The sequence below is a fragment of the Triturus cristatus genome, chromosome 4_2 (assembly GCF_964204655.1).
Source record: "Triturus cristatus chromosome 4_2, aTriCri1.1, whole genome shotgun sequence".
In the NCBI taxonomy this organism is placed as follows: Eukaryota; Metazoa; Chordata; class Amphibia; order Caudata; family Salamandridae; genus Triturus; species Triturus cristatus.
The window spans coordinates 640,559,045-640,571,305 of record NC_140586.1 but is presented as its reverse complement, the minus strand read 5'-3'; the positions used below and the strand labels follow the sequence as shown (position 1 = coordinate 640,571,305).

The window sequence follows — 12,261 nt, the reverse complement described above, 5'->3', positions numbered from 1 at the left end:
ATAGAAATAAGATGAGTGATTTGTATGGTTGTTGATGCACAAAGTTCTTAAAAAAGGTAATACTGCCTTTCTGAGCTTCACACATTGCATAACATAATGGTTCACAAAAGTTAAATCCAGAACAATGTTTTTACCCTTAACTAATTTGTGTTTTACTTTCAAAGGAGAGGCGTGCACCATTACACATCCCTTACCCTTTGTGAATCAGCTGTGGGTAAAAAAGTCTACTTTGCAAATTAAAAAAAACCCTTGCAAATCTTGTGATTTCGCAACTCACGCTCAGATTTTGTGACTACAAAGGTTTTGTACATCTGGCTGAAATGTATGCATTATTGTTTGCCAATTCCTTGGTCTTTTTGTGTTATTTGGATTTCCAGAATCCTGTGATGTGTGGTTTAATATTTGTAGACATCTCCATAGCGAATTGAGACTTTGACTAAAATATATGGCATAGTGATTATTTGGTCTTGTATTTTGGTTACAGTGTCCATGTATTTCTCTACCAGTTCCAGTCTATGGGTGTTGTGTATTCTCAGTCCCAGTGCTAATGTGTTGCCTGTCTTAGTGTGTATGTCTCCTTAAGCCATTTTCAGTCTTCTCATTCTAGTGTTGGTCTCCCTGTCACAGTGATAGCTCATACCCTCAGCTGGTACCAGTGTGCTCCCTGTCCTAGAGCTTGTGCCTTCCTTGGCACAGTGTTGGTGTATTTAGTGTCTCTATTCAGGCATATTTCCAGACCCGATATCAGTCCTTTTCCTATCCCAGTGTTGTTGAGTCACCAGGACTCTGTTCAAGAAGGCCAGAGTGACAGGAACTTTCTACACCATCTTCCTAATTGATAAATTTATCTGCCCAGAATTGGAAAGAGGGTTGGTAAGGGAGAGCGTGAGCAATATAGTTTGCAGGCAACTTCATTTTCCTAAGAGCCCAGAAGATTTGGGATGCTGTTAGAGTAGGGGTCAGGGAGAAACAACCCACTGGGTGCTGACAGACAGGTCCTAGCAGTTTAGGCGCTCAAGATCTGATCATGGATCAAGTATGCTGTGTGCGTCAGTGTCCCAAGTGTGAGGTCTGGCCATCTCTTTCTCTCTTCCTCGCTTTCTCACTCTTTTGCTCTCTATCCCTCTTTTTCTCCCTGCCCTTGTACTTTCATTTGTTGTCTAAAGATCTCACATTATGTAGGTGTGCGTAAATGCGCAAGATTTATTCAGGTATTTATCCTGCACAAGTCAATGCTCTTTTTCTTTACAAGATATTCAACATAAGTGCTATTATTTCCCCTACCGCTAATTCTTAGACCCTTTTAGATTCTTCTATCCTCCATCCATTCTGGTGTGCTTCACCTCTGTGCGCAATGTACAGACTTCTTGGTAAACATTGCTCAATATCAACATAACAAGTGATTATTCTCCTACAGGGAAACAAAAAGGTAGAGCAGGAGTTGCATTACTTATTTAAGGCTTTGTTTGATTTTGTGGTCATCGAAAGGACAGGGCTAACACCGTAGTCCTTATTAGTTCACAGTATTTGACCAGTGCTTAGTTTTTGAGGTGGTTCAAGGTGATGGACACCAGCTGTCATTTATTGGGATCAGGGTTTATTTTTTCATCATTAAAGTTTTACAAATAGCAAGAGAGCGAAAAGGGAGAAAGGAGCAAGAGAAAGACAGGAAACATTTGCTAAGGGAGAAAATGGATGAAAAAAACTTTGGTCTTGGGATGAGGAGACAGAAGGTGTGGAGTGGTGGGAGAAAGGGGAATGAGGTGTAATTAAGACAAGAGAAATTTGGTATTTGGCAACATCTTAAAAGAACCTTGGGCCCCTGCACTTATTTTCTTTGAGAATTAAGCACTGCATGTGCCTTTCGTGATGAAGACCCCGAAACTTCTAGCCTCACGGGAGAGGGAGGGCATGACGCACATTGTAGTTAGCTGGGCTTGCGATGGGCATGGTTACTTACCAAGTGTGATGGCTGAGACTTGTTTGCTGGATAGGGTAGTTCTGCAAATCTTTTCACTAACATAAGGTTGCCTGGTGAATAAGTGTCTATGAATCTAAATGTTAATCAGCATTATTATCCTTGCTTTTCTCACAGTTCCATGAGTACAGTTTCGTATATTGATGAGCCTGGACACCATGATGATATTCCCCGTCCTGCTGTTCAGTTGGAGAATACCTTTCAGTTGGGTAAGCAACATATACCCTTCTCTTCTCTAAAGACTGCTGCAGTGAATATGTTGGTAACATTCATATTGTGTGGCATAGATATTGCTTCTTGTTTTAGGGTAAGCCATCATGGAGCATGTTTTAGTAATACGGGTCGAACATCGACCAATGAGTACGTTCAAATTGTGGGCTACATTTTATTTAGTGGCTTTTTCATGTCAGAAGAACTTGATTTATGATAACGTTGGCTCTTCACCAAGCCATTATAAGATGTATACATTTGGGAACTACTTTTCGAATTTTAATAAATTTAAACTTTCTGATCCTAAGCCATTATAGATTAGTAGTGAAAAACTACATAACAGAAGAGAACATACTTGGAATAGTGCAAGAAACCTACAGGTTGAGAACAATGTGATTTATCTACCTTTAATGGGGAGCATTCAAATGTTATGAAACACAGAGATGAGATTGTTCTGCCTATATTCTTCACAGAATTTTTCAGCAGCAAAAACTATTAAAAATAAGTAGTATGACTGCAGATCCCATGATGTGGACTAAAGGATAAGCCTGGCAACCCAAGCGGCTATTGAGCCATTCAGAAGGTATCCCCACTTTTAGATTTGGGGGTCTCTGGTTGGCACAGGTGGGAACTTGTGACAAACAGGGACCCTCTTCTCTAGTCAGGATAAGGGGATCCCCCTTTCAAATAACCCCTGCTCACCCTTTAGGTAGTGTGGCGCAAGCAGACAAGGCTAATCTCTGGGCGTCATAGGCTAAGCATTTGTAATATATATACAGTAATCAGAATGACCCCACCACAAATGGACACCAGGCTGTGCTTTGTAACAAAATACGTAAACTTTATGTAAAAATATAACTTCTTAGGCAGACTTAACTATAAGACCATAAATAACGTGTTATCTTTTGAGGCACACAATACCTTTCTTATGCAGGGATGTGTGTCTTCTCTACACAGGGTCTCTCGATCATGGACAACGTTTTTAAATGCCCCCAACTTGTTTTGGGCACGAATAGGCGTCTCCTCTCCTTTAAGGGCAAAAGCGGCTCTTGGATTTTGAGGGCAGAAAGCGCTGTTCCTCGTTCAGGGCGAAAAGCGGCTCTTGGTCTTTGAGGGCAGAAAGCGGCTCTTCCTCGTTTAGGGCAAAAAGAGGCTCTTCTGCGCTCGTGCGCATCGTCCCGACTGTGCGGTACGTGGCGGGATTCAAGGGCAGCCAAAGGAGGGACTCTGCAACCAGCGGACCCTCGGGTCCGGCGCGCACAGGGCAGAGGTTCGATCTCCCCAGAGGCGGCAATACGGCACGGGGCGGCCTATACTCAACGTACAGTGCGGCTCCCTTCATGCGGCGCAGCCTCGGGGACAAGGTGTGAAGTAATACGCTTCAGGCGTACGGCGCGTACTTCCTTAGATGCCCGTCTGAGCGGGGGAATGCTTCCTGGCTGCGTAGCGCGACGTCAGGGAGAGGGTACGCTTCAGCGTACGAGATGTCTCCAGGGCGATGCGCAGCTCTTTGCAGGTCTCTCCCCCCAGTGGGGATACGGCGGCCAGAACAGTGCGCCCTTCAAAAAGGAGGGCGAAGCGGATGCGGGCAGCCCAGCGACATGGTGTGGACTCGGCTCGTTGTCAGAGCGGGTCACCTGGGGCGGGCAGGCACACGTCGGCTTCACGGCAGTCCGTCGTTCCGGGGATGCACTTGGGGCGGCTCCAGCAGCAGGGGGAGATTTCAGCGATGTCTTCGCGGCTCCCACAGCAGGGGGAGATTTCAGCGATGTCTTCGCGGCTCCAGCCGCCGGGGGAGATTTCAGCGATGTCTTCACGGCTCCCGCAGCAGGGGGAGATTTCAGCGATGTCTTCGCGGCTCCAGCAGCAGGCAGAGTCCAATGTTCCTGGGACTCAGGTCAGGGGGCCAGCTGGCTTCCAGGCCCTTGGAGATCGCGGTGAGTGCAAGTTCCTTTTTGAGCCTAGCCAGGCTTTCAAAAGCAGCAAGTCGTTGGGTGGTTTCTTCCTCAGCGTTGATAGCGGGTTCTTCTTGATTCACCAGCAGGATCTGATGTTTAGGAGCAGGGCTCCTACCTTTATACCCAGTTTCTTTTGTCTTTCCAGGCCAGGGGGCCTGAGCCTGGTTCAACCCAGTTTTGGAGCACTTTGTTGTTGAGCCTCTTGCTGATTCTTTCAAGGTTGCAGGGCAGGGACACCAGACGCTCCTCAGGAGGTGGAGCCAGCATTGAGGTGGCAGAGCACAGCCCTATTCAGAGTCAAGGGGCACTCCTCCCACCTATCCTGGGGGTAATCCCTCTATTCACCACCTGGCAGCCCAGACTGTCCCCTAGAATCACCCAGCCCTGTCACTCACAGAAACCAGACAGCAGATACACATCCTAGCAGAGGCGGGCTGAACAATCAGGCAAGCAAATGCTAACTTTCTAAAAGTAGCATATGCAAACACAGGATTTTAAAATAAACTTTACTAGAAGGAGTATTTTATTATTCTGAGTTCAGGCATACTAAACTTAACTTTCTACCATGTTCCCTGAGCCTGCTGGTATTATAGAGTGTAATAATTCCAGCTGCCCATTCTGGCCTATGAGAACAGGTAGCCTTACAATAGTGAAACACGAAAATGGCTGTAATTCACTATCAGGACATGCCACACACATTATGGCTTGTCCTACCTTATGCTTACAATGCACCCTGCCCTTGGGCCTACCATAGGGGTGACTCACATGAAGTAAAGGGAAGGTTTTAGGGGCTGACAAGTGTGTGCACTTGCCCAGCCAGCATGACCGTACCAGACTGCACGCAGGTGCTGCAATGGCAGACCTTAGACATATTTTGAAAGGCTGCTTCTGTGGGTGGCACAACCAGTGCTGCAGGCCCACGAGCAGCATTTGTATTTAGAAGCCCTGGCACTCCTGGTGCACTTTACTGGGGGCTGACAGTAAACCAAATAAGCCAATCATGGAAATCAATTATAGGTACACTTTTCATAGGGAGCACTTGCACTGTGGCACTGATTGGCAGTGGCACAGTGCCCTGAGCAGCTAACACCAGCAAAACATCTGAGGCACATCGGCAAAAAGTGGGAGGGAGACTCACGCCAAGGTGCCAGATCTAACACATGTCCCCCCCCAGCTGAAATGTGGGGAGGACTACCCTACCCCAGTGAGTTCCTCATCACTAAGGCGGAAAAACCTGGACAGACCGTCAGCATTGGCGTGATCTGTGCCAGGGCGATGTTCCACCGTGAAGTCCATACCCTGTAGGGAAATGGACCACCTCAACAGCTTTGGGTTCTCACCCCTCATCTGCATCAGCCATCTGAGGGGCCTGTGGTCTGTCTGAACCCGGAAGTGAGACCCAAACAAGTAGGGTCTTAGCTTCTTCAATGCCCAGACCACAGCAAAAGCTACTCGTCCAATTGCACTCCACCTCTGTTCCCGTGGAAGTAACCTCCTACTGATGAAGGCTACAGGTTGGTCCCAGCCCTCCTCAGTCATGTGTCAGAGAACAGCCCCTACACCATGCTCTGAAGCATCTGTTTGCACTAGAAATTCCTTGGAGAAATCAGGGGCCAGGAGCATGGGTGCCGTGCACATGGCAGTCTTCAGGGTGTCAAAAGCTTTCTGATAGGTGTCAGTCCAGATCACTTTCCGGGGCTGCTTCTTAGAAGTCAGCTCTGTCAAGAGTGCAACAATGCTGCCATATCCCTTGACAAACCTCCTGTAGAACCCTGTGAGTCCTAAGAAGGCTCTCACTGCAGTTTGGGTTTTGGGGGGCTCCCAAGCCAGGATGGTTTCAATCTTGGGTTGCAGGGATGCCACCTTGCCGCTCCCCACTTGGTGTCCCAAGTACACCACTGAACCCTGCCCGATCCGACACTTGCTGGCCTTGATCGTGAGGCCTGCCTTGCGCAGTGCCATCAACACTTCCCAGAGGTGGCGCAGGTGTTCTGCCCATGTACCACTGAACACTGCAATGTCATCCAGGTAGGCGGCGCGGAACTCAGTCAGTCCGACCAACACCTGGTTGACCAACCTCTGGAAGGTGGCAGGGGTATTCTTCATCCCAAAGGGCATAACACAGAACTGGAAATGCCCATCTGGTGTGGAGAATGCTGACCTCTCTTTGGCCCCATCAGTCAAGGCGATCTGCCAGTACCCAGACGTCAAATCAAACGTGCTGAGGAACTGGGCAGCCCCTAACCGATCAATGAGCTCATCAGCTCTGGGGATGGGGTGCTCGTCAGTCTTGGTGACTGAATTGAGTCCTCTGTAGTCCACACAGAACCAGAGTTCAGGTGTGGCTCCCGGCACTGCAGCCTTTGGGACCAAGACCACTGGGCTGGCCCAAGGACTGCTGGAGAACTCAACCACTCCAAGAGCAAGCATCTTTGAGACCTCCTCTTTGATGCAGGTTCTGACCCTGTCAGTTACTCTGTAAGCCTTGTGCTTTACAGGCAAGCTGTCTCCTGTGTCCACATCATGGACGCACCAATCTGTGACACCAGGAACCAGGGAGAACAGATCAGGAAACTGCCCCAGCAATTGGCGGCAGTCATTCTGTTGTTCAGGAGTCAGGGTGGGTGAGAGGTTAACTCCATCCACTGACCCATCTCGCTCTGAGGCTACCAAGAGGTCAGGAAGTGGCTCGGTCTCCTCCTCCATCCCATCATCGGTTGCCAAGAACATGCCCACTTCAGACCTCTCCAAGGGGGGCTTAAGGCGGTTAACATGTAGGACCCTCAAGGGGTTCCTGGGAGACTGCATGTCCACCAAGTAGGTGACAGGACTCTTGCACTCCACCACTTCAAATGGGCCTGTCCACTTATCCTGAAGTGCACAAGGCTCCACTGGGGCAAAGACCCACACCTTTTGTCCAGGTTGAAGCTCTACCAGAGTGGCATTCTGGTTGTACCACCGCTTCATCTCTTCCTGGCTGGCTTCCAGATTTACCTCAGCAAGTTGCCTGAATCGCCTAGTCTGGTTTCTAAAGGCCAGCATGTAACTGTATACATTCTGGGGAGGTTTCCTGGGAGATTGCTCCCAGCCTTCCTTAACCAGACTCAGAGGTCCTCTCACTGGGTGGCCATACAGAAGCTCAAAGGGGCTGAACCCTAGAGACTTTTGTGGCACCTTGCGGTATGCAAAGAGAAGGCATGGCAAGAGGACTTCCCACTTACGCCTCATGGGTCCTTCCAGACCCATAATCATGCCCTTCAGAGTTTGGTTGAATCTCTCAACCAACCCATTTCCTTGGGGGTGGTAAGGGGTGGTGAACTTGTAGGTTACACCACACTCTTGCCAAAGGGATTTCATATACTTGGATATGAAATTGGTGCCCCTGTCAGACATCACCTCTAGAGGGAATCCTATCCGGGAGAAAATTCCCATCAGTGCCCGTCCCACCACGGGGGCCGTCACTGTCCTCAGAGGGATGGCTTCAGGGTACCGGGTGGCATGATCCACCAATACCAGGATGAACCTGTTGCCCATGGCTGTCCTGGGGTCCAGAGGCCCCACAATGTTAATTCCCACTCGCTGGAATGGTGTACTGACCACAGGGAAGGGCTGAAGAGGAGCCTTCTGCTTCCTCCCACTCTTCCCACTTGCCTGGCAAGTTCGGCATGACCTACAATGAGCATCTGAGCTCCTGTGCATTTGGGGCCAATAAAAGTGGGTGACAAGCCTGTCATAGGTCTTGTCCATCCCCAAATGTCCTGCTAAGGGCACATCGTGAGCCAGCCCCAGTAGGAAGGCTCTGAACTTCTGCGGTACCACCAGCGCATGGGCTGACCCAGGTGCAGCAACCTTAGGCTCTGAATACAGGAGGTCATTCTCCCAGTAAATGAAATGTGTACCGGACTGATCACCATTGGCCTGGTCTGCAGCCTGCTGCCGCAGACCCACGAGAGAAGGGCATTCTTTCTGCTCCCTGCAGAATTCTTCCCTGGAGGGGCCCCCTTCCTGCTGCCAATGGGTCAGCTCAGGTAGGTCCCCCAGTTCAGCAAAATGTTCCCCGGTATGCTCCAGGGCATCCCCCTCAAGGTCTGCTTCCTCCTGGGCCGTGGGAACTTCATGGGCCGGTCTCCCGTGCTCCCCATGCCTTCCCCCTAAGGCCGGTTCCTGGGCCTCTCCCTCAGGCTCCAGGACCTCTTGAGCACCCCTACTATCTGCCTTTGACCGGGTGGTCACGCACGCCCAGTCAGGTAGACACACCATCTTCCGGTGAGTTGTCTTCTCCACCTTTTCCCAAGGGGAGCTCTCCAAGTCATTCCCTAGCAAACAATCCACAGGCATGGCAGTCCTCACAGCAACCTGCAGAGTACCAGAGATGCCCCCCCCCCTCAAAGGGAACCTGAGCCATTGGACAATGGCTCTCCGAGTTGTCAGCATTGACAACCCGGCAGTATGCATTGGGTACAACCTGCTCTTGAGACACTAGGTGCTGCCGGACGGCAGTCACACTGGCTCCTGTGTTGGAGGGCAGGTAGTTCTCAGGGACCATTGCACTGTCTCCTAACGAGACTAGGGACATCTGAACTGGCTCCCACCCCTCTTGGACTTCTCCCTCCTCCCCAAAGGCTATACTAGCCACCTACCTGGGGTGAGCACCAGGGGGTGCTGGTTTAACAAAAAAACGACACTTGGGATTACTGGCAACATGACCTAGTTCACCACATTTGTAACATTTTATGGGCCCTGCTTGAACAGGATTACCTGTCGGGCCCCGGTCTGCCTCTGGGGTGGGGGGGGGGGGGGGGGGAGGAGAACCTTTCCCTTGGTTCCCTTCGGGATTACTTTGGGGCCCTCTTTATAACTCCTTCTGTTTACCCCTGTCCCCCCCACTCTTCTGCTGGGGACCCTGCCCACCACTGGCGGAGTCTCCCACGTGACCCTTGTGGACCCTGGTGCTGACCCAGCGGTCCGCCTCCTCAGCAAGCCTCCTAGGGTTAGTCAGCTTGCTATCAAGCAGGTGCTGGCGTAGCTCAGGAAAACAATTACTGGACAAGTGCTCCCATGCCATTAAATCAAAGAGACTTTGAAAATCATTCACTTTGCTACCCCCACCCAACCATCCAGTGCTCTGGAAAAAAAGTTACATATTCAACATAGGTACTTCCAGGAATCTTTGTACACCCCCTGAACCTCTGCCTATATAATTCAGGAATCCACCCATACCTGGTCATCAAAGCTTCCTTCATGTGGGGATAAGAATTATAGTCTTCGGAGGGTAAATCTAGCAGGGTGTCCCGTCCCTCACTAAGGAACCGCCCCCACAACCCCGCTCCCCAATCTCGCTCAGGGACCCGGTGGGAGGACATGGCTACCTCATAGGCCTTGAACCACTGCCGTATGTCATCCCCCTTAAAATATTCCTTCACCACATCTTTTGGCATGTACACCCTTGACTCTACCTGTACCGGCGTTGTGCTGCCACCAGAAGGAGTATTTTCCACACTTTTGCCTTTTAACTCCAACTCCTTCAATTTCATCTCATGTTCCATTTGAATCTTTTTTTCTTCCATTGCCAACCTTTGGCTTTCCATTGCTAATCTTTGTTTCTCTATTTCCATCTATCCATCGAGTATTGCCATCTCTACTTCATGTGCCCTGGTTACTGCCCTGTCTGCCCATTCCTCTAGCGACAGGACTCTGCCAACATCATGGATGTTGTCTGGGGGTACAATTTCCCCTCCTATTTTCTGGAGCTCTTGACTCAATCCAGTCCCTCAGCGCCTTTAGGTATTGAGGCTTGGTTCTACATCCGCTTTTGGGAACTCCAAATGTTTCACAGAAGCCCTTCAGCTGTGGTACTGTGTAGCTTCCTAGTTTCTCTTCTTCCCAATCTACTTCTTCTATTTCACTTCCATCAGAGACTATGGATGCTGCCTTCCCTACAGACTTTGGGCCCGGCATGACTTTTCACAAAAATGGATATCTCTTAGTAAAAAACAAATTAACAGTATGTGGCTACGTTATAGGTCTGCTCTTACTACGTGGTGATCAAATAATCACTGTACACAAATCACAAATGCAAATTCGAAATCCTCACCGCTGACCACCAATGTTAGATTTGGGGGTCTCTGGTTGGCACAGGTGGGAACTTGTGACAAACAGGGACCCTCTTCTCTAGTCAGGATAAGGGGATCACCCTTTCAAATAACCCCTGCTCACTCTTTAGGTAGTGTGGCGCAAGCAGACAAGGCTAATCTCTGGGCGTCATAGGCTAAGCATTTGTAATATATATACAGTAATCAGAATGACCCCACCACAAATGGACACCAGGCTGTGTTTTGTAACAAAATACGTAAACTTTATGTAAAAATATAACTTCTTAGGCAGACTTAAGTACAAGACCATAAATAACGTGTTATCTTTTGAGGCACACAATACCTTTCTTATGTGGGGATGTGTGTCTTCTCTACACAGGGTCTCTCGATCATGGACAATGTTTTTAAATGCCCCCAACTTGTTTTGGGCACGAATAGGCGTCTCCTCTCCTTTAAGGGCAAAAGCGGCTCTCGGTTTATGAGGGCTGAAAGCGGCTCTTCCTCGTTCAGGGCAAAATGTGGCTCTTGGTCTTTGAGGGCCGAAAGCGGCTCTTCCTCGTTCAGGGCAAAAAGCGGCTCTTCTGCACTCGTGCGCGTCGTCCCGACTGTGCGGGACGTGGTGGAACTCAATGGCAGCCAAAGGAGGGACTCTGCCACCAGCGGACTCTCGGGTCCGGCGCACACATGGCAGAGGTCCAATCTCCCCAGAGGCGGCAATGCAGCACGGGGCGGCCTGTACTCAACGTCCAGCGCGGCTCCCTTTGTGCGGCGCGGCCTCGGGGACAAGGGGTGAAGTAGTACGCTTCAGGCGTACGGCACGTACTTCCTTAGATGCCCATCTGAGCGGGGGAAATGCTTCCTAGCTGTGTAGCGCAACGTCAGGGAGAGGGTATGCTTCAGCGTACGAGACGTCTCCGGGGCGATGCGCGGCTCTTTGCAGGTCTCTCCCCCCCAGTGGGGATACGGCGGCCAGAACAGTGCGCCCTTCAAAAAGGAGGGCGAAGCGGATGTGGGCAACCCAGCGACACGGTGTGGACTCGGCTCATTGTCAGAGCGGGTCACACGGGGCGGGCAGGCACAGGTCGGCTTCACGGCAGTCCGGCGTTACAGGGATGCACTTGGGGTGGCTCCAGCAGCAGGGGGAGATTTCAGCAATGTCTTCGCGGCTCCCGCAGCAGGGGGAGATTTCAGCGATGTCTTCGCGTCTCCAGCAGCCGTGGAAGATTTCAGCGATGTCTTCGTGGCTCCCTCAGCAGGGGGAGATTTCAGCGATGTCTTCTCGGCTCCAGTAGCAGGCAGAGTCCAATGTTCCTGGGACTCAGGTCATGGGGCCAGCTCGCTTCCAGGCCCTTGGAGATCGCGGTGAGTGCAAGTTCCTTTTTGAGCCTAGCCAGGCTTTCAAAAGCAGCAAGTCGTTGGGGGGTTTCTTCCTCAGGGTGGATAGCGGGTTCTTCTTGATGCACCAGCAGGATCTGATGTTTAGGAGCAGGGCTCCTACCTTTATACCCAGTTTCTTTTGTCTTTCCAGGCCAGGGGGCCTGAGCCTGGTTCAACCCAGTTTTGGAGCACTTTGTTGTTAAGCCTCTTGCTGTATCTTTCAAGGTGCAGGGCAGGGACACCAGACGCTCCGCAGGAGGTGGAGCCAGCATTGAGGTGGCAGAGCACAGCCCTATTCAGAGTCAAGGGGCACTCCTCCCACCTATCCTGGGGGTAATCCCTCTATTCACTACCTGGCAGCCCAGACTGTCCCCTTGAATCCCCCAGCCCTGTCACTCACAGAAACCAGACAGCAGATACACATCCTAGCAGAGGCGGGCTGAACAATCAGGCAAGCAAATGCTAACTTTCTAAAAGTAGCATTTGCAAACACAGGATTTTAAAATAAACTTTACTAGAAGGAGTTTTTTATTATTCTGAGTTCAGGCACACTAAACTTAACTTTCTACCATGTTCCCTGAGCCTGCTGGTATTATAGAGTGTAATAATTCCAGCTGCCCATTCTGGCCTATGAGAACAGGTAGCC

At 50.3% G+C, this 12,261-nt stretch overlaps 1 protein-coding gene across 2 annotated transcripts in view; it reads left to right on the top strand.

Moving 5' to 3' along the window:
* The window catches only part of DYNLT5 (dynein light chain Tctex-type family member 5), an 80,673-nt gene that overhangs the window by 21,332 nt on the left and 47,080 nt on the right, over window positions 1–12,261 (top strand). For both annotated transcript variants that reach the window (XM_085602343.1, XM_085602345.1), the window contains exon 3: window positions 2,096–2,187. In XM_085602343.1, the coding sequence (XP_085458469.1) occupies window positions 2,096–2,187 (92 nt within the window). The remainder of the gene's footprint in view (window positions 1–2,095; window positions 2,188–12,261) is intronic.